Source organism: Camelina sativa, chromosome 3 (assembly GCF_000633955.1).
Source record: "Camelina sativa cultivar DH55 chromosome 3, Cs, whole genome shotgun sequence".
In the NCBI taxonomy this organism is placed as follows: domain Eukaryota; kingdom Viridiplantae; phylum Streptophyta; class Magnoliopsida; order Brassicales; family Brassicaceae; genus Camelina; species Camelina sativa.
In genome coordinates this window covers 24,599,584-24,623,762 of record NC_025687.1, presented here as the reverse complement: position 1 = coordinate 24,623,762, position 24,179 = coordinate 24,599,584, and the positions used below count along the sequence as shown (strand labels likewise).

The 24,179-nt window shown below is 32.6% G+C and overlaps 2 protein-coding genes across 2 annotated transcripts; both read left to right on the top strand.

Moving 5' to 3' along the window:
* Positions 575–1,353, top strand: LOC104777992 (stigma-specific STIG1-like protein 4). Its single transcript, XM_010502340.2, has one exon. It carries the CDS (start codon positions 603–605, stop codon positions 1,131–1,133), a length of 531 nt encoding a protein of 176 aa, XP_010500642.1. The 5' UTR covers positions 575–602; the 3' UTR covers positions 1,134–1,353.
* Positions 9,943–11,339, top strand: LOC104777991 (ethylene-responsive transcription factor 3-like). Its single transcript, XM_010502339.2, has one exon. It carries the CDS (start codon positions 10,120–10,122, stop codon positions 10,825–10,827), a length of 708 nt encoding a protein of 235 aa, XP_010500641.1. The 5' UTR covers positions 9,943–10,119; the 3' UTR covers positions 10,828–11,339.

The following is a 24,179-nucleotide window of genomic DNA, read 5'->3' as shown; positions in this document are numbered from 1 at the left end:
CTCTCTCTCTCTCTCTCTCTCTGTACGCTTGAAAGGTTTGTGCAATTGTGCTCAAGGAGATCCAACTAGCTAGCTAGTCTCATTACCTTGTTGTTATTTGTTAACTTTATAAGAAAGAATAAGAAGACCAAAAAATAACTCCATAGAAATATGCATGTGTTCGCATGCCATTAGGACAGACCAACGTAACTTTTTTATTAGAGAAAATTGTAACCCCAATATTTTCTTAACAACCTTTTGTAACTCCCAAAGAAAATAAAACTTAGCAAAATTCATGTGGGCTTTGTAAACCCACTTTTTGTTCTTTTAACTACTTTGCCATGTGATTCCCTTTTCTTTTCTTCACACTAATTTATATAAATGTACGTACCCCTCGCGGTCCAAAGGTGATTTCATTAGAGAAAACAATATATTAAAGTTTCTAACTAATGAATAAAATGATGAATGAGTAACATGCATAATAAAATATCATCATCCATGCACGAAAATCATGAGCACTCCTCAATCTTTCTCCCTCTTTCTTCAGACTAATATAAACCTTTCATTAATTACACATCTGAATTAGCGATCTAGATAACTAATCTCATCCCAAACTCTCCTCGATGATGATCACCGTTAAGCAATTATTATGTGCCGTATTCTTCGTCCTCTTAAACTCTCTTCTTCATCAAGTACGGGGTCAAAGTTACCAACTTAACACAACCTCTTCATGGCTTAAGAGCCACACCAAAGCAGCTACAACAACAAATTGTGGTAGGGCAAAGCCACCGATGTGTAAACCAAGGACTTGCAAACTATCCGGACCACCAATGGCTCGGATGAAATGTTGTCGTAACCAATGCGTCGATGTCTTGTCCGATCCAAACCATTGTCGGTTCTGTTTCCGGAGTTGTCGGTTCGGGTTATCATGTTGTGGTGGAGATTGTGTGGACACAAACGATGATCCGTCTAATTGCGGACAGTGCGGGAACGAGTGTGAGTCGGGTGCGCCGTGTGAGTTTGGTATGTGTGGTTATGCTGCTCCGTCGTCACAGCCTGGAACTAGAAAACGTCATCATCGTCCTAAGTTTCATAGGCCATGTCCTCCTTCTTCTCCGGACAGTAAACTTTACGATGATCGTGATGATGAATGAATCGTTCATAACGTGGTTAGATACTGATGAGATCGAGTCTTTGAGTTTAACATTTGTTGTTCTGCGTTGATTGATCATATCGTGTAATTTCGAGTTCATTTTTTTTTTTTGATGAAATTTATTTTGTAATGATAATAATTTTGGTTATATGAGTGGTTTATGCTTAGGATTCGCGGTATTTTGTATGGTGTCATTTAATTTGTAATGTTAAGTCGTCGCCTCGTCGGTCCAATTATAACAGTCATATATTATAATATCAAGTGTTGAATTTACTGTTTCGTTTCGAATTGATATATTTCGGTAATATCTATTGTGTATGACTTTCGAGCAAGATATATTATGTCCAGATTTTTCTATATTATAAACTGAAGGATTGTTGCATATAGCACATCAGTTAATTTGTAAATGATTTAGACATGTAGTCGGAGCTAAACGTTTTAGAAGTTATATTTTGATACGTCTTAATTACAGAAAGAATGTGAAAATGTTAATGCATGCTAGAATTAATTTATATACTTTAAACTGAATTTTTTCACTGTTGTGCCTATAAATGTGAAAATGTTAATGCATCATGCATGTAAGTTCAACATAAAGATCAATGTTGGCTTCTTCCATGCATGTTTACGTATATAATATCTAAAAGAGTCGGAAGCACCTGTACTGTTCTTCTGTGGTGGGGCATAAGTTTCTTGTTTGGAGCAGTTGTTTCGAAGAAGGTCTCTTAACCGTGTTTAATCGTGAATATGAAATTTGAAAATTTAAAATTTAGATGGGAGAGTTTAGTTCAAACATGAGTACACATAAAATGCAATGTTTTCTAAACAAATCTCATTCAGTTTACTTTGCATCAGCAGTAGTAACTCAACTATTGTACAAAAGTAATCATCCAAAAGAAAATGTTTTCAAAATTACGAGTGACATAATAAGAACACGCAATTATCTATTTAACATGTTCGGGTTTACGGCCCAGTATGCTCAGAATTTCTCATTTGAGGCCCAGAGCTTCCTCATACTATAAGATAACAATCTCATTCAATTCATATTTATTATATAATTCATTCATCTTCCATTGAGATAATGAATGGTTTTTTTATCGAAAAAGAAAAAAATCTTTTTGACCACTTAAAAAAAAAGAGTCCCTTTCGTGAACTACTAAGTTCGATGTGTGTATGAGCACACATTATCTTTCAATGTTCAAATTTACTAGACTTTAATTTTGGTGGAATCCACACTCTATCTTATATAGCTTCTGACATTTATTTTTTCCTTGTCTTTTTTTTGTTGAGAAATGTTTTTTATTCAGTCAATAAAATTAAAGATAGGAATAAAACCCAAAGGAACACACACACATATGCACCCTATTTTTTTATGGTTCATAAAAGAAAAATATAGAGCGTATCACACATGTATGTAATCTAATGAGGCCATGTGGTCGTGGAAGATAAGATTATTATTTTACAAATATGTTTTGGGTTCTAATGAAAAAGTGAGTGTTTTCTTTCTAAACAATGGATCAAGTTACTGATTAAATTAGATAGTAACACTTCTTCTTCGACACGTTGTTGTATGCTATATCGGATCCAACATTTAAATAAAATAGTTTTGTTCATTTCTAATTGGTTTATTAGTAGTTTCCATCAACCTTTTCTTGTGATTGAATTTTGTCTCCTTGATAAATGAGTTTCTTTTTGGAAGTAATATGTACTAGTATTAAAATTTGTTTATTAGAGATGGAAATATAAAAAAGTTGAGGTGGAGATGTCATTAGGAAGGAAGACGAAAGAGAATGAAAAAGCGTGGAAGGAGCAAACTTGAACCCAAAAAACAAAAAAACTATCACTCGTTAACGCGTCTCGTCTCCTCAACATGACTTTTTCTATTTATCACACTTCAACCGAATTTAATTCATATAACGAAAAAACAATCCAAATTTTATTAAAAAAAAATTAAACCAATCCAACAATAATGTTCTAAATAGTACTTTGTCGAATAATGGAATGATTTCGCGACTAATAGAGATGTAGATTGCCGATTTCGGTTCACTAAATTAGATAATGAAATGATAAAAAATAGTAAATAATGATATAAATCCCCAAAATTAGTTCAACTATAAACTTCTGTGTGTTGATGATTATTTTTTACCTCTTCGCTCTGCAATATTACTAACTAAACTCTCAATTAAATTGCAAATATGTACGATAGCAATAGTGTAAATACAAATTGAAATCTTGTAAAACAATGGTACGAAAGATTTAAAAATAAAATAAGATAAACTACTCCAAAAGATTATGAAAACATTGATGTGTTTTTTCTTTTCTGATAGGTGTAATTAAAAAATTTAAAAGAGTGAGGGTTGTGTATTTTAGTTTAGTAAATTAATAAGAAATGTGCGAGTCTTTTGGTGAGGCGTATAAAAAAGAAAGAAGAGAAATAAAATGACTAATAAAGAATTAGGAGAGGGTGAGGTGAGGTGGGAAGTGCAATGAAGAAGAGTGCAGAGAAGGAAGTGCCAATCTCTTTCCCTTGTCTCCTCCTCCTCTTACCACACCTATCGAGACACCATCCTCTCTCTCTCTCTCTATATCACCTTTTCTTTTTTTCGAAAAATATTGATTAATTATTAGTATTTTTTTTTGGTTTCTTTTGTTAGTCGATGCGTTTCGAATTTGAATTGCTAATTTGTTCTAACTACTTCAAATTATTCTATATTTTAAATTAACGAGTTTTAACAAGTGTTAGGGCATCACCAACTCTACTCTATTTTAAAGCAAAAACTTTATTATAGAGTAAAATCTTCTCCAACCCCACTCTATATCTTACTTTAAAATAGAGAAAAATTGAAATTACTTTATATTTAGAGTAACTCTATTTTTTCCCTCTATTTTAGAGGTAAACTTTTTTATTTATACTTTAATTCCTCAAATATGAATTTCTTTTGTTTAACAATTCCGTACGTTATTCACGAACAACATGTACAATTTACTAACATCAACAAACTTGGATCGTATCATAGTTTTTAATATGTTGACGAACTTCAATTGTATATGTTGACGAACAACTTCACTTTTTTAATATTATGTATACTAATTAATTAATTTTATTGGCATATTGAATATTGCTGATAAATGCACATCTACGTAATGTAACTTATTTTTTCAATAAAATTTTAATATAACGAGAATGAAACACACTTAACATACATAGTTTTATAAAATTTACCAAAATATTAGGGGGAAGCAACCGCACGAGCGGCGGTGGACGAAGCAATACCAAATTAAAAATAAGAAACATAGGATAAAAGTAAAACAATAAAAAAAAACTAGCAAGTTAATATTTTAGTAAATTGCTTCCCAGTCCTCCAAGATCATTAAAATATTGTTCAAATGGAATAGATGTAGGAGGAGCTTCCTGATCTTGTTGTTGACCACGTCGTTTTTGTAAAATCCTTGCTTGTTCAATCTCAAAATACTCACGAACATTTGGATTCTGAAAAGAATTCAAATCGCAAAATAAAATTTTGTTTTCCTCTTTCAACTCATTCAAAGCATAATTTTTTTTTTTGAATCTCCAAATGATGTTTTCTTTGTGCGCTTGTCCTCTTTAATTGCTCCAAAAATTGTTTATTTCCTTCTTCTAAGGTGTTGATAACCGATGTTGTTTGATAAACAAGTTTTCTTTTCATTTTAGACTTCTTTACCCCATTTGGTCTTGGAGAGGGAGATCCGCCAAGAATTTCCTCCTCATTAGTATTAAGAGAAATTGAAGACAAACCTGGAAATGTTTGCGTAGGAGAAAAGAAATAAGGAATCCAAACACGACAAGACAATAAATAGGTTTGGTTTAATTAGGTGGTTGAGCATAAAAAAATGGGTCTAATTGTAAGTTTTATAAATAAAAGGTACTAAGAATAATATAGAAATAGAATATATTTTAGAATATTCCTTTTTAGAGTAAAAAATAGAGTGGTACATTGGAGAGATACCCTACTCTATTTTAGAATTACTCTATTTTAGAGCAAAAAATAGAGTAATACATTGGAGATGGTCTTAGGTGCACAAAGAAAACCACAATCATCTTTTACGAAAATGAATCATGATCATGTAAACAAACTAGTCATTGTGTTTTAGGGTAAATATATCATAATACAATATTAAAGGTTTTGAAATGATTTATGTAGCTAATTTAGCTATTATTCAGCTGAACATGTGTTTTAAACATACTTTAATATGTATATATATATATATATATATATTAAAGTTCGATTTGAATTTTAGATATAGCTGATCGCAATGAACATTCAAAGCAAAAGATTGGAATAATAGAAAATAAAAAACACATAAGAAGTGTTGACAAAAAAAAAACCACATAAGAAATACAAGTATTATTGGTATATCAATTTCATATATTTCATCCATGTTAATTTTGGATTTATAAATAGTGAAAATACACCACACACAAATTTTCAACTTATTATTATAAACCAAATGTGTGATTATTCCATCACAAGACACATGTCATTACACTTGTCCATGTAGTGTTACACAATCTTTGTAAATTTAACACTTGTCATTACCAAAACTAATGGGTATGTGACTCATGTGTTTTGTAATGTACTATAAATAAAGAGTTGTGTAAGAAGAGTAAGACATAAGTTGTCTTTGATCAAAAGAAAGAGTTCTATATCTCTCACTCTCGTTGGCTTCTCCTTCCTCTCTCTCTCTTTATTATTTCTTGTTCACTTTACAAAATATTACAAAACACATATAAGTGTATTCTAGTTATAATTCACAACACGTTATCAGCACGAAAGACTTTCGATCCGTTACAAGTTTGAGCATAAGCGATTTGCGGTCCGTCATAAGTTTGAGGTAACATTTAAGTTATGTTAAAGGAGATTGGGTATATATGTCGGTTATGCATCACCGATTATAATACGATATCTTGAATCGCAAACTGGTGATAGGTTTACGGCACGTTTTGCCGATTGCCATTTTAATGAAGATGGATTTCCAGCGTTAGGGGGAGGAATTAAACAAGTACCAAAAGATATTACATGGTATACACCATCTTTGATATATTTTGATCCCTCTACAAATCAACGTGAACTAGAAGTTCAGAAAATTGTACATTTACAAAGTTTGGCAAATCAATTACCAGATGCGTTCATAGATATAAAAAGGGTGACAAAGTCATATATCCCCGCTGCAAATGCACCATCAAGAGTTGAAATTCCTATAGAGCAATTAGATGGGAGCAAAGCCAATGAACCTAAAGTTCAATTGAAACAAAGGAGGCCAATGGGTTGTAAAGATAAAAATCCCCTAAATAAAAAGAAAATGGGAGATCAAAAGGTTCAAGAAGAACCAAATAAAGAGAAAAATCCTCAGGATGATACATAAAAATATGAGATTTCTATTAACTATGCCCAAAATGGAATATCATGGTATAGAGATGAAATCGATGATGATAATGGAATATTCTCTTTTTCTGTATCTAAAGAGATCGATCATAAAAAAGATGATCCAGATCCAAGGTCCGTATCAGAATGCCAACATAGACCTGATTGGGAGAAATGGAAAAAGGCTATGCAACTTGAGTTGTTCTCCCTCAATAAAAGAAATGTCTTTGGACCTCTTGTCACTACATCTAAAGATGTAAAACCTGTTGGTTGTAATTGGGTATTTGTGAGAAAAAGAAATGAGAAAGATGGAATCACACGATATAAAGCCCGACTTGTTGCACAAGGTTTTTCTCAAAGACCTGGAGTTGATTATGAAGAAACATATTCTCCAGTCATGGATGCAATTACATTCAGGTACTTAATGAGTCTAACAGCTTCAAAGAATTTAGAAATGTACCTTATGGATGTAGTGACAGCATATTTGTATGGATCATTGGATAATGATATATACATGAAAATCCCTGAAGGATTTAAGATTCCTGAGGCATTAGACTCTAAGTCTAATGAAATTTGTGCGATCAAATTACAGCGATCACTTTACGGATTAAAACAATCTGGGCGCATGTGGTATAATCGCTTAAGCGAATACCTGTTGAAGAAAGGGTATGTTATAAAGAAATCTCCATCGGGATTTGTGATCATTGCTGTATATGTTGATGATCTAAATATAATTGGAACTCAAAAGGAGATTGATGATGCAAGAACTCATATGAAAGAAGAGTTCGAAATGAAAGATCTTGGAAAGACTAAATTTTTTCTTGGGATCCAAATAGAACATTTCCAAGATGGAATATTTGTGCATCAATCAAATTATACGAAAAAAGTTTTAAAGCGCTTTAATATGGACAAAGCGACTCCTTTGAGTACTCCAATGGTCAATAGATCTCTGAATATCGATAGTGATCCATTCAGACAAAGCGACTCCTTTGAGTACCTTATATGAGTGCTATCGGTGGACTCATGTACCTTGCAAATTGCACTAGACCAGATATTGCATTCGCTACGAATCTACTTGCAAGATACCACATTCAGAAAGCATATTCACAGTATAGGAATGCGTCATCTACGAGATTTATGAAAAAAGATTATACATATCTTTTCAATGGGGAGATTACGTTATTATACTCTTTTTTCCTTATCATGGTTTTTATCCCAATGGATTTTTCCGTGACAAGGTTTTTAATGAGGTAGTACGTAACTCGTCGATGGCGATGGATAATCAAGGGGGAGTATTGTAAAACACATGTGTGATTATTCCTTCGCAAGACACATGTTATTACACTTGTCCATGTAGTGTTACACAATCTTTGTAAATTTAACACTTGTCATTACCAAAACTAATGGGTGTGTGACTCATGTGTTTTGTAATGTACTATAAATAAGGAGTTGTGTAAGAAGAGTAAGACATAAGCTGTCTTTGATCAAAAGAAAGAGTTCTAATCTCTCTCGTTGGCTTCTCCTTCTTCTCTCTCTTTATTATTTTTTTGTTTATTTTACAAAATATTACAAAACACATATAACTGTATTCTAGTTATAATTCACAACACTTATCATGTTTTCATTAGCCAAGAATACTATTATAAAGTCATCGATTCATGTTCTCTAAAAAAAAAGAAGAGAAGAATTGGTCTTCTTGTATATAGGAACTTACCTCCTCCACTTTCCATGTTTCCCTTTCTTGTAGGAGTTAGGACTCCATCTTTTTGCTTCTTGTTTGTCTATTTAACCAAATAAAAAATCAAAAATAGGATTTTAGTCAGCTATTTTTTCAATTCATTCACAAATTATCTTAACAAAAATTTATATTATTCCAAAACAAAAAAAAAACACATGTGTGTAGATTCAAAAACAAGCTCGAAAAATTAGAAACAAGTTTTGAGATGATGCAGTATGAGATGTAAAAGATGCATGACTAGGATAAACAAGAATCGAAAGAAACAAACCTTATCATAGTCTATTGCATCTTTGTGCATCTCATTTTGTATTATTCTAATACATGTGTCTAATTCCTCGATCATGTCTAACAATAGTTGTGAAAGTTGTAATGATCTTAAAAACTTCCCAATTTTTTTTTGTAAACTAATGTGAAATTTAAAGCCTGGTTTGCATTCAAAATTGTATACATTTTTGCATGAATTACGGTGTTGCTTTCTAAAAACGGAATATTTATAATGTTTTCCAGTATTCTAACATATGGTAGTAAATACGGTATTTATACATCGTATTCTACTATAGTTTTTTTCAAACAATTTTATAGTTATACAATGGTTTAATATGGTTAAAGCTATAAAGTTCATATATTTTAAATTTTTGCATATATATGGATTTTTTAAGGATTCAAAATCAAAAATTATGTTATTTTTCAAAATGTTTTTTTTTTAAAAAATTAACTAACTACTAGTTTTTTTTCTAACATCGGAATCTGTTCGGCGGTGTTAGCAGAATTGTGGGGAGTGTATTATGGATTTTGTATGGCTTGGGAGTGTCATATGCGATGTGTGGAATTGGAGGTGGACTCGGAGATGGTTGTTAGTTTTCTTACGACAGGGATAAGTGATTCTCATCCCCTGTCCTTCCTAGTATGGTTGTGCTATGGCTTTATTTCTAGGGATTGGCTGGTCCATATTACTCATATTTATAAGAAAGCTAACCGTCTTGCGGATGGTTTAGCCAACTATGCCTTTTCTTTACCGTTGGGTTTCAAATTTTTAGATGTTTGTCTGGATGCTCTTAATACTGAGCTGCTAGCGGATGCGACTGGAACTGCGTATCCAAATCGTGTTCGAATGTAACTTGAGTTTTTTGCTTTTTAATTTATAGGAGACTATGTCTCCTCTTTTACACCAAAAAAAAATGATGGGATGATTTATTAGTTTTTATAAATAAACAATTATTTAAAATACAGTATATGTGGACGAAAAAAAAATTTCTCTCTCCCAAGATTTTTTTTTAATCTAATGCTCCAATCTCATTGCAAAGTTTATATATTTGGCTAGAATATAAAAGAAAAAATAAAAAAGTTTAGGTTCTTCTTCACGACTGATTTAGCTTGACGGTAATGGTTTCCAATCTCTCTATAATAATCGGTTGACAAAATGATAAGAAAACCCAGTTGGTCGGTCTTGTGGGGCGGGTGCGGGTGCGGGTGCGGGTGCGTGTGTGAAGAAAGCTAATAAGAGAGAATTCCAGAGATTACTATTCCAACCAATTTTAAAAAAAACCCTTTTTCTTATAAAATTAACAAAATATCAGTTATTTATTTATTATTATTATTTTTAAAAAACAAATTTGAATTTTAGTTTCTTCACAAAAAAATTGATTTTTTTTTTTTTTTTTTAAAAAAAAGGAAAAAAAAAAGGAAAGAAGAAGAAGAAGAAGAGCTTTTTGTGTTAAAGAGAGAGTTTTCCTATCTTCCCCCATGCCTCCTCCCCTCCCTCATCTTCTTCATCTTCCCCTCTCCCTTCTCCCAGATCCTCTCTCCATCAACCATTACTACCTACCTCTGACTTTTTTCTTAAATCCACTATGAGGAGAGGAAGAGGCTCTCCCGCCGTCGCCGGACCAACCGCCGTCTCCACCGTTATCAACGGATCTGTTAAAGAAACACAACAACGTTTCAGAGGCGTTCGGAAGAGACCTTGGGGACGTTTCGCCGCCGAAATCCGTGATCCATGGAAAAAATCACGTGTTTGGTTAGGTACTTTCGATTCCGCCGAAGAAGCCGCACGCGCATACGACTCCGCCGCTCGTAACCTCCGTGGTCCCAAAGCCAAAACCAATTTCCCAATCGATCCTTCCCCTCCTTCTCCCAATCTCCGGTTCGCAGCTTTCCCTACTACCGTAAACCAAAACCAAAACCAAGTCGATCCGTTCATGGACCACCGGTTATACCCCGGAGATAATAATAATAATAATAATAACCAACAGTTTCATCCCGTTGTTAACCGGCCGACTTGTAGCAGCATGAGCAGCACAGTCGAATCGTTTAGCGGACCGAGACCAACGGCGGCGAAACCGGTGACGACGGCTGCGAAAAGGTATCCTAGAACTCCGCCTGTAGTACCTGAGGATTGTCACAGCGACTGCGATTCGTCTTCGTCTGTTATCGACGACGACGATATCGCTTCGTCGTCTAGGCGGAGGAATCCGCCGTTTCAGTTCGATCTTAATTTTCCACCGTTGGATGAGTTCAATGGTTCTGATGATCTTCACTGTACCGATCTACGTCTCTAGATGAATTTGGTAACTCAAAATCAAAAGTTCACAGATCCGTTTGATCGATTTGATTTAATTGAAGAAGAAAAAAAAGAAGTTCGTTTTCTAATTTTTTTTTTTTTTAGAAAAAAAAGATTTTCTTTTTTAGTTTTGTGTTTCGTTGAAGTCGAGAAATAGAAAGACAAAGAAACGACGAAGAAGAAGATAGAAGATGGTGATGGAACTTGAGCTTGCGCTGTGTTCTTCTACTTCTGTGATGATGATATATTATTGTAAGAGTATTATTGTTATTACTACTGCCATTAAAAAACTTCTTTGAGCTCTTCATTGTTCGAATCAAGAATTTATGGGTTTTGTTCTAAAGATCAGCCGGTTCTTGTTTAAAATCTCATGTATGTTTGAAGTTTTTTCACATTAGTTGTGTGTGGGATTAAACTTAAAAGAAAGACAAGTGAATCTTGTTTTATGAACTTGGTTCATGTGTTGTATCTTAACCCCTTAGAAAGTTATGTTCTGTATTAATGAGCAATGGGTGATTTGATTAGTTAGAGAGTAAGATTATTAACCCAGATCTAAAAAAAGCTTATTAGTAAAGACTTGTTATGAGTTCCAAGGGGTTATGATATTTCTTAACTAAAACTTGTTTTTCTCTTTAAAGGTATTAAAGGGTATGCTAGATCTTCTGTTTTCCAGAATTATTTACCAAACTCTAAGAATTTCAAAAAAAAAATCAATTTTTAAGTTGAGTAAAAGTTGTTAGAAGTTTTCTAAACGTTTCTTCAACCTAAAAATCGTGGTACTGTTGAAGTTTTTATTTCAAATTCGTGATATTTTTTTGTTTTGAATAACAACTAGTATTTTTTAGGTATTAAAAAGGCATTTTTCTAGGTATTGTTTTTGTTATAAAACAAAAAAATTATTTTTAGGTAATTTGGGACAATAGTTTTGGTTGAGTTTGGTGGGCAATTGATAATAAATCTGTGAGAGAGAGGTGTCTGGTGGCAGGCAGATTCGTTTCGTGTTTGACCCATTAGATTAGATTTTGTGTTCGGCGTTACCCTCAAATTTGGGTATCTCTACTTTACTTTTCCTGCCACCATCGAGACACTATTAAACGACCTCTGAGTTCTAACCAAAACCCACAAATTTGTTTTTACTGTTGTCCAAAAATGATTACTTGTTCTGTTAAATCTTGTAAGATAGTGAACTTCTATTTCACTATCTAATCTTGTAATCTAATTTCTAAGATCTTACACATATTTAAACAACATATTAAAATTTAATTTCATAACTGCATTATTTTTTTTGTGATTAACAATTTTTCACAATTTTAAACCAACAATATTCAGTTATTTTTTTCTTTTTGAAATGTTCAATTTATCATTAATTATTTATTAAAATACAAAGAAAACCTAATTTTTTATTTTATTGCAACAATTTTTTTTTTCTAGAAGTCACATTTTTAAAGAATAGAAGGAGTATAAAACAGTTTTTATTAGAAATAAAATGGGAAAACATTTTAGGAAAACAAATTATGACGTAACTGTAGCGATTTTGTAATAACGTATTACAATATATTAATGCCCAACATATGCTAAATCTAAGATTTGATTATACAATATATCATTCCATTGTTTACACCAAAAAAATCTATATATATATATATATATAATATATATATCATTCCATTGTTTTGTGGATTAACAATCAAAAGCTTTACCTTAATGTTATAGATAATAGAAAATAACTCGTGCTACAAAATGGAATTACACATTTGATAATAATATAGTTGAGCTGTATAATATATATTTTTGTTTTTAACAGTATAAATTTTTTAGATAGTGTTCACTTGTATATTGGATTTACATGGTAAATACGTATAATTTATGTTGTTTAAAAGTCACAAATTGAATGATAATAGACACAAACAAATAGATTTGTGGAGTATACGTAGTTGTCTTCTAATTTCATTACTGTAGCAGAAGGAGCACGTACATCAACTATGTCCCAATATACATGTTTAGAAGTATATTTTTACTAATAAAAAACTCATCTCACGAAATCTACGGGGATAATGGTTGAATTTGTCCCACTTAAATTCACATAAAAGGCAGAGATGTCGTCTCTTTCGGGGCGATTCTCTCCATGACTGGGCGTTCCAGTCATACCGTTTCAATTCTCTGATCGTTTTTCCAATCTGGAGTTCCCTTTCGACTACAAATTCTCCATGTTTTAATTTACAGATGTTTGTTGGCGGTTATTCTTCGTCAATTATACTTGACGGTTTTCTGTCTCCCCGATTTCGGAGGAGTAACTGTCAATTGAAACCGCCGTGGAACCACTATAAATTAACCTTCTCCCCTCGCAATTCTCTACCCTTCTTTTCAATTTTGTTTCTTAACAGTCTGATTACTTTCACGATGAGTGACTTCCTTCGAAAATCAATTCAAGACCTCGATCTGGGTATTGATGATCTCCCGGTGGTTCTTCCTCCGGAATTCACTTCTAGAGCGGCTGCTATAAATAGTTTTACTATTGTGGTCACGCCGGTGAATCCAAGAAAACAGAATCTTTGTGCTCTAATCCGTCAAATGCCTCGCGTGTGGGGTTTCGCCGATGGTTGTGTGGGTCGTCTCATTGACGGAGGACGGGTGCAATTTTGTTTTCAGACTAAAGAATCAATGAACCTGGTATTACGAAGAGGTCCCTGGTCTTTCAACGACTTGATGATGTCCATTCATCGATGGTATCCTAATATCAGCGAGGAATCAATGTGAATTATCCCCTTTTGGATACAAATCCAAGGTATTCCTATTCTCTATCTGACAAATGCTATGGCTAGATGGGTTAGTAACAGATTAGGTTTTGTTACGGAGGTAGACTATGATGAGAATGCTAATCAAGTAGGGGCTGTAAGGGTTAGGATAGATTGGAATTTAGACAACCTCCTTAGGTTCCAAAAGAACATCCAATTCATTGTAGGAGAAAATACTATTGTTAAGTTTCGATATGAAAAATTAAGAAACTTCTGCAAGAAGTGTGGATCCTTGAAACATGATGCAAAGGAGTGTCCTCTTTTCTTTGATGTTGGTGACGATGTTGATCCCGGTGAATCGGATGATGATCGTGGTGGAGATGATCATAATGGTGGAGACAATGAAAATTCTACAACTCCAACTCTTGTCACGGTGGATCCAGCAACTCTCATCCTTGGACTTCAAATGACTACTCCGACAAACTTTTCTACACCCAACAATGGAGTTCCAACTGAGTCATCATCCTCCTTACCAAGTCTCTTTGAAGATACTGAACTAACTGCTAAACGCATACGCTATCTTCATGCAAAATACAGTAGTGGTAATGCTGCAGAGAAAACGAATCTTCTTAATGAAAGCAGCGACAATGCTCAATCCGGTTTTGTTTTTATGAAGCGTAAGCGAGTGAGTTTTGAGGATGAGTTTAACAAGGCTGAAGATGCTGAGGAAATGGCGGTCCTGTGCCAACTCCGCAAAAGAGGGAAAGCTACGGTTTTAGTGGGTTCTTGTTCAGTAACCAAAGGATTCGACGTAGGCGTGGGGGGCCCGGTACCTCCAGAGGATCCAATATGAGAGTCCTATCATGGAATTGCCAGAGTGTTGGCCCTTTGCTAACAAGATCTAGACTAAGTAAACTATGTATAACTACTAGGTGTGATGTTCTTTTTCTTTCTGAAACTCTGAACCAGTGTGATGTTTTATTTGAACTTATGTATGACTTAGGATTCTCAAACTTAATAACTGTACCCCCTCAAGGAAGGAGTGGTGGTCTAGCTTTGATGTGGAAGAATCATGTATCTCTCTCCTTAATTTCAAAGGATGAGAGACTCATTGATGCTTCTATAACACTTAATAATATCCATTGCTATTTGTCCTGTGTGTATGGTCACCCAACTCAAAGTGAGAGACACCATCTTTGGGAAAGATTCAAATTATTATCACTCTCACGACAAACTCCATGGATACTTATTGGTGATTTTAATGAAATAATATCAAATCAAGAAAAGATGGGAGGACCTCCAAGAGATGAATGGACTTTTAGAAGATTCAGAGAAATGATATCTACATGCGATTTGTTGGATGTGCGATCAAGGGGAAACAGGTTTTCTTGGGTGGTCGAACGTCACACTCATACAGTCCATTGCTGTCTAGATCGAGCAATGTTAAACTCTTCAGCTAGGGCGAATTTTCCAAATGCAGAACTTGAATTTTTGGAGTTTGCAGGTTCTGATCATAAACCTTTGCTGCTTTGATTAAATGACAACCAGAATCATCGGAGACGTACTTTCCAATTTGATAAGAGGATATGCGACATTCCCACATTTAAATCTGTAGTTGAGAAGGGCTGGACTATCAGAAATAATAACTTTGATATTCCGATAGCTCAAAGGATATCAAGTTGTCGTCAAGCCATGGCAAGGCTAAAGCTTCAGTCAAATTTAAACGCTGAATATAGAATAAAATCTATACAACATCAATTAAACATAGCAATGGAGGGTTCTCTCGGATGGATGAGACAAAGAATCCCGTATCTACACGATGCACTCACAAAAGCATATACAGATGAGGAGAAACACTGGAAACAGAAGAGTTGCAACACATGGATGACAGAGGGAGGTCGAAATACACATTTTTCCATGCCTCTGCAAAAACAAGATATGCATAAAACAAAATGATCTCTATACTGGATATTCATGGAACACAATTTAGAGGAGATAAAGACATTGGTAAACATGCACAGGAATATTTTACCAATGTCTATAAAACAAATGGTCATTATGTCTCTCCTATTGAATTTTCTGATTTCACAGCCACTGTAACGGATGATATCAATGCCAGTTTAACAAGAGAATTTAGCGACAAAGAAATTCATGATGCAGTATGCCTGATTGGGGATGACAAGACACCAGGACCATATGGACTAACAACTAGGTTTTATAAAGAATGTTGGGACACAGTGGGAGATCATGTCATTTAAGAAGTCAAAACTTTTTTCAGAACTTCACTTATGAAACCAAGCATTAACCACACAAACATTTGTATGATCCCAAAGATAGATAACCCCATCACTGTTTCTGATTATCTTCCTATTGCCTTATGCAATGTTTTATACAAAATAGTATCAAAGTGCTTGGTACAACGGTTGAAACCTCATCTCAATGGCATCGTATCTGAAGCACAAGCTGCTTTTATACTAGGATGAATCATTCAAGACAATGTGATGATAGCTCATGAGTTGATGCACTCTCTCAAGGTTCGAAAAAGAGTTTCACAGACTTATATGGCGATAAAGACCGATGTTAGTAAGGCCTATGATAGAGTCGAGTGGAATTTTTTAGAAACTACCTTGAAGGTCTTTGGTTTTTGCGATCAATGGATAGGGTGGATAATGGCTGCAGTTAAATCAGTGAATTACTCTGTTTTAATTAAAGGTGTACCTCATGACAACATAACACCAGAAAGAGGGATACGTCAAGGTGATCCTCTATCACTCTACATCTTCATCCTCTGTTCTGATATCTTAAGCCACTTGATAAATTCAAGAGTCAAAGACGGAGATATAAGAGGAATTAAAATCGGTATTGGAGTACCAAGCATCACCCATTTACAGTTTGCTGACGACTCACTCTTCTTTTGTCAAGCAAACAACGAAATTGTCAAGCACTGAAGGATGTTTTCGATATTTATGAGTACTACTCTGGTCAGCAAATAAACAAATCAAAGTCGATTATAACGTTTGGGTCTCGGGTTTATGGTATGACACAAGACTGATTGAAGTCGATCCTAAATATACCAAATCATGGTGGAGGTGGTAAATATTTAGGTCTTTCAGAACAATTTGGTCGAAAGAAAAAGGAAATGTTCACCTATATAATTGACCGAGTGAAGAATAGAACATCTCATTGGAGCTCAAGAACTTTATCACCTACAGGAAAGGAAATAGTGCTCAAATCAGTTGCAGTCTCGATGCCTATTTATGCGATGTCGTGTTTTAAGCTGCCAAAGGGTGTCACCTCAGATATTGAAACTTTATTAATGAACTTCTGGTGGGAACGAAATTCACAACAACGTGGGATTCCATGGATCTCATGGTCAAGGCTTAAATATCTTAAAAAGGAAGGTGGTCTAGGTTTCAAAGATATCGAAAAATTTAATGATGCTCTTCTAGCTAAGCAAGCCTGGAGACGGTTTCAATTACCTAATTCTTTGTTTGCAAAAGTCATGAAAGCACGCTATTATCGTGATGATACTCTATTGGATGCAAAAGAACAAAAGAACCAATCTTATGGCTGGTCTTCCTTACTGAATGGACTGAAGGTGATCAAAAGGGTTCTCGATACATAGTTGGAGATGGCAAGTCAATACATCTCAATACTGATAATGTGCTACCAGCTCATCCCCCTAAACCGATAACAACTACAAATGTACATCATCATAATAAAACATCGGATATTTTGATTCAAGAAATTGGGAGCTATCGTTCTTGGGACTTACACCAAGTTGAGACTATATTGATAGTTGAAGATCAAGAAGATATCAAGAATTTATATATATCACAGATTGGAGTACTAGACAGATTAATATGGCATTATACAAGTAGTGGTGAATATAATGTTAAGTCGGGATATTGGCTGCTCACTCATGACCCCCATGATGCTCACCCTTTCCCACCTATTCCTCATGGCTCAGTGGAGCTCAAAAATAAAATATGGAAACTCCAAATCTTACCAAAAATCAAGCACTTTCTATGGAGGGTATTATCTAAAGCTTTACCTACAACTACCCGGCTTCGAACCAGAGGAATGCATATTGATCCTCTTTGTCCAAGATGCAACCAGGAAGATGAATCAATCTTACATGCTTTATTCATGTTCCCTTTTGCAAAATTAGTATGGCAACTATCAGACATATCACCGCAACATAGTAACCAAGTGCACACGGATACAGAGTCATCTGTTGAAACACTCCTCAATTCAGCAACTCAACATAACGACCCACAAAAGTTTTATCTACCGTTTTGGCTCCTTTGGCGTATATGGAAAGCAAGGAACACACAAGTTTTTGATAGCATTAGAGAAGATCCTTCAACCACAGTTTTGAAAGCGGTTGCTGAAACAAAAGAATGGATAACAACTCTAAATCTGGACACACGGATTCCTCCAACCAGTTCTTCTACCAATTTATCAACTTGGACAAGACCAAGCTATCCAATGTTTAAATGAAAATTTGATGCATCTTTTGATACACATAGTCACTCTACTTCAGGTGGATGGATAATTAGATACTATCAGAAAAAAGTTTTGATTTGGGGAGCAACAGTTTTATCTAACTCTCAGTCGGCACTTGAAGCAGAGGCAAAGGCACTACTATCGGCTTTACAACTAGCATGGATTCGAGGTTATAAATCGATGATCTTTGAAGGGGATTGTGAAAATTTGGTGAAAATTGTTAATGGTCATCAAAAGAATGCGTCCACTTCGAACGTGATTCAGGATATACATCTCTGGGGATCAAAATTTCATAACTTTGTTTGTAAATTTACAAGAAGATCATGTAATGTAGTTGATGATACTCTTGCAAAATTTGGATGTCAAAATACTGTTTTTTATGTTGAATCTGTAACAAAGCTTGTTTGGCTAATTGAACCACTTTGTAATGACTCTGGTTAACTAATATAAACTTTTTCAAGTAAAAAAAAAATTCACATAAAAGGACTTCCAGTTAAAAGTCCATATTTAGTAAGAAAATAAATAATTTGTTGGCTGATAATGGACTTGGGCTATCCATACTCTCAAACTAGGTTCCAAATTATATATACTTGTTAGGCATTAGAGTTGGCACTTAATTAGTACAAAAGAATCCAAAACATGTTAATTTGTGTTCGGTAACAATTATACACAATATAATTACTTTCCGATGAAAAGACATGTTACTTTTTACTTCGTGACTCCTTCATGTATTATAATTAGGATACAGAAATGTGATAATAATAATGAATTCATACAACATAATTCTTTAAGGTTGATTGAAACACTAACAGTAAAATAATAATATGCAATATGAGCATTATGATGCAACATAAACTTTGAGCTTGATTGAAACAACTAATAGTATAGCAGCAATATGCAATATCAAATGTATGATGTATAAGATATATGTTCTGATTAATATAACACATATAATTGATTAGTAAAGTAACGAGATGATTATACATTATAATTGATTAGTAAAGTACCGAGATGATTATAAATTAAATTATAAGAAAAAAATTATTATATATATTATGAAACCATACACAGACGAAAGTTTTACATCTATCAATGCCTATAGCACAAATCTTCGAGAGAATCGACAAGAACAAGGACAGGAAAATATCATGTGATGAATTTAATATCTTAATGTTGTTGGTTTAAGTTTATGAAGTTGGTTTGATGATCAAACTTTAGTCGAACTATTTGTGTTTGGATTTATCTCTATATTTTTTTTAAACTAAAAATAAGATTTTCTTAGATATGATTTTGTTTCGATACTCTAGTTGATTTTGATTAACTCAATTTTTCTTTTATAAAAAAAATTATAACATCAAGAAGGGTAAAAAAGATATATATTATGAAAGCTTATATCTCTCTTTACATTTTAATCTTAATAATTTTATATATACTCAATTTTTATATCATAATATTATTATTTTTGAAATAACAAGTATTGATAAAATAATGATAAATGTTAACTTTAAAAGTAAATAAAATTGTATCTTAAGAAACCATAATGTTTTGATATTTTTTTCAAAATAAATTAATTAGATTAAATTATTTCAATATATTTAATATTATAAAGGTAAATGTCGTACATACAAGTGATTCATGTGATAGTATAGAGGAATGGATCATTCGAGAGCTAGCATTTGAATCTTCCAAATAGTCTGTTATATGCTTTTTTAACAAATAGAAATTGAATCATATACAGAAAAATAAGGTTTCACTCTCTTTTTATTGGTCAATTTAGCATTTATTTTTTAAAAGAATAATTATTTTTAATTAAATAAAAATATAATAATGTATAATAAAATTTTGGTGACCGTAAAAAACAATTATCGATGTAGATTCAACAATATTGATTTGATCAAAACCCAATGAGGGAATCAAGCTAAATAAATCATCTTCATTCATGTATATTTATTTTATTTTTTAAAATATAGAATGTTTTAACAAAATAAACTATTATAATAGAATTATTAAATCATATTTTTTAACTCTCTCTTACCTCCAAAAAGTTTGTAATACATTTTTTGTATACTCATCATTATATTTAGTTCTTGTGATCCAATATAAAATTATATAAAGATCCTTATAATTTTTATTTAATACAAAATTTTATTATTTAATGATTTTCTATATAAAAAACCATTTGATATTCCATTTCCAAAATTTTACTACAAAGAGGAAATCACTAGAATTTAATCTAGCAATATAGCTTAAATTAAGGTGAATATAAAAGAGATTAAAAATCAAATTAATCTTTGAGATTTTTATTGCATTTCATATGATTTTATAAGGTTTCACTCTCTCCTTCTTGGTTCATTTAGAATTTAATTTCTAAAAAATAATTTTTATTTTTTAATTAAATAAAAATGTAACAATGTACATTAATCTATACTTTAAATCAATATTTTACTACTAAATTTTAACTGAAATTACATAAATTATGAATTGATTTTTTTCCATTCATTTTCATTTAAACACACTATAAATTATATTGTTGTAACTCCTCTAATTAATTTATTTTAGAAATGTAACTTTCATCCCTTGAAATCCTATAAATAATCATTCTCATATCATCACCCACCATATCTCAAATTCTAAATATTTCTTTGTTTTGTTTATGTTTTTGCATGGGTTCAAAACTCATGGTAGGAGTGTGATTATATATTTTGTTAGAATTATCTTATATTTTGCTCAATTTTATTTCTTTGTTTTTATATATTTTTTCCTTACTTCTTTGTCTTCTTATTATTTTTAATTTTCAATTACATATGTATAATAAAATATTTTAGAAATGTAACTTCCATCCCTTGAAATCTTATAAATAATCATTCTCACATCATCATTCACTATATCTCAAATTCTAAATATTTTTTTTTGTTTTGTTTATGTTCTTGCATGGGTTCAAAACTCATGGTAAGAGTGTGATTATATATTTTGTTAGATTTATCTTATATTTTGTTCAGTTTTTTTTTTTAAATGTATTTCTTCCATTCTTCTTTGTTTTCTTATTATTTTCAGTTTTCAATTACATATGTATGATAAAATTTTGGTGGCTGTAAAAAACAATTATCGATGCAGATTCAACAATACTAATTTCGATCAAAGTCCAATAAGGGAATTAAACTAAAGAAAGCATCTTCAATCATGAATATTTATTATATTTTTAAAAGTATGCAATGTTTTAACAAAATAAACTATTATAATAGAATTATTTAATCAAAATTTTTAACACTCTCTTACCTCCAAAAAAATTGTAATATATTTTTCTGTATACTCATCATTATATTTAGTTTTTGTAATCCAAAATATAATTATATAAAATGATCATTATAATATTTATTTAATTTAAAATTTTGTAATTTAATGATTTCTATATAAAAAAAACAATTTGATATTCCATTTCCAAAATTTTACTACAAAGAGAAAATCATTAGAATTTAAAGTGGTAATTTTTGTTTTTATCATTAACAATATTGTTTAAATAAGTGGTATATTTTGATATTGTATGATTTGAATAAATAAAGTGTATTATTGAAATTTAGGAAATTTGTTTGCTATACATGTATTTTTAGGGAAAATTTCAAAAATACATCTTTTTCAACACTACTTTTCAGAAATACTATTTTAAAAACTTTATTAAAAAATATTTTCTGAAAATTTTCATATTTTTATGATTAACATAACTAATATATGTGCGGGATATTACCTAGTGACAAATGTAGTTAGGTTAAATACAGTTGCATATAATATGATTGTGGAGAACAACAAAAATCAAACAATCGATATCACAAGGGAAAGCATTTTAAATCAAGTTTTTCGAGGCCGCCAAGTGCCCTGATCACGAATGTAAGCTGATCTGCGTTTTAGCTGGAAAAGTGATGAGCATATACATGCTTCCATCCATTCTACACCAAACTCTACTCACTGAAGAAGACCTCGTCAAGCTTATTACGTCTGAATACTTGAATACTTTGTACAATACATCCTTATTACACAGCTCGAATCCAATTTCGGGTCTCCCATAGTCCCATGTGGTGAATTGAAACAATGAAAAAGATGTGAGATATCTCAATCATAATTCGCCACATTTTCTATCATAATTCGACTTCAAATATAAATATTTGTCTTTGCATTGTAGTATTCAATTGGTTATTAATCTGGATGTTGTCCACTCAATGCAAGAAAAACCAATAGCAAGCAACATAATGGAACGGTTAAAAAGATTCTAAAATAAAGCATGCAAAATGGTAAGATAATAAAAAGCGCAAAATAAAATTTTGTTAAGTGATCAGGAAAAAAAAAAGAGATAAAGTTTTGTCCTAACTACAAAACAATTGAAAACATATGTCTACATACTATGTCTTTCACTAAAACGTATGCCTTGAGGTTAAATTGTGGTAGACAAATTAATTCATGGGAAATAATGTGATCAAAATACTAAACATGTGAAATAAGTAATAGATCACCGTTTTATATAGTTTCATGGTGTATACAAAACATGGCCACTAAGGAACTGACAAGATCACAAGTAATCAATCAGATGCAAACAAACGAATTGATTTCAAATCATTCACAATCATTAACTTAAAAAAAAAATTCAAAACTGTGAATTATCACGTATAGTATTCGATTTGAGATCTAAAGCACTAATTGAGTTAGACACTTCACATATGCCTTATAAAATTATACTTTTCTTCCAGTAAACTTAAGACATGCCCTCCTTTTGCCGGTGGTTCTTTAAAATCTTTGTATAAATTGAATGTGATAAGAAAATCATCGTACATAAAAAACAGATTGATATAATTGGACATAATACATAACATCGACTAATCAAATGATGATTAGAAAATTAATATGGTTACTGAGGAACAAGACAGCCAAATGGCAGGCGTGGCGATGCTTCTACGGTGATCTGAGAAACCTAAACACATGCCAAGTGGGTTCCACTACACAGCCTGTGTTCATGTTCTTCTACTTGATTTCATATTATACAAACATGTTTTTTTTATAATGAAATTAAGTATTTCCAATTTTCCATTTAAGAATAAAATATAAAATGATGAGACATCATATTTTTTACGTGAAAAAATCACACTCTAGCTAGCTCGAGTCGATTCCAAAGTAACTGTTTTTTTTTTAATTTTATTTTACCTTTTCAACATTTTCAAAGCATACCATTTGACTGGGTCATGGATCATTTTTAAACATGGTCCGACCAAAGCCATAATTAATAGCCAAATGAACAAGTTTTATTTACTCTCCATCGATGAAATCACTCTTTTTCGAACTCAATAAAATTTTCAACGTGCTCCGAAACACAATATCCATAAATTAGTGTTACTTTAAAAAAATAACATGATCCTTTTTCTTATTGATATATACTATGCAATAAAATATCAGGTTATGTCAAAAATGAATATAATTAAGTGCTTTTGGACTAAAAAAAAAAGTTTATACCATTTATGTTACTCAGTCCTTACAAGACAAAACAAAATCAAAATTAAAAAACAAAAACAAAACAACCTTCACACGCCAAACCAAAAAATAACTAACTTATAAATAGCGTTTCCCATCTCACTTCTGTTCACAGATCGCATCAGCAATCGCAGTAAAAAAAGAACGCAAACGCGATCTTTCTCTCTTTCTCTTTCTCAAAACTCGGATTCTCCATGGCGGACATCGACATCGGCCTCGGGAAAGAGCCGCTGATAAACCACGAAAACAACAACAACAACAAAACCAACAAGATCTTCAACCGCTGCGTTTCGCACCAGCAAGACGATCTACACAGCTTCCGTAAATACCTAAGATGGATGTGCGTGGATCACTCGAGTCCATGGACAGCGATCCTCTCTTGGACTATGTTCGTAGTCTTCACCCTCGTCGTTCCTGCCATCTCTCATTTCCTCCTCGCTTGCGCCGAGTGCGACAGCTACCATTCTAGACCGTACGATTCCGTCGTTCAGCTCTCTCTTAGCAGCGTAGCCACCGTCTCTTTCCTCTGTCTCACCAGATTCATTAGCAAGTACGGTCTTCGAAGGTTCCTCTTCTTTGATAAACTCTGGGACGA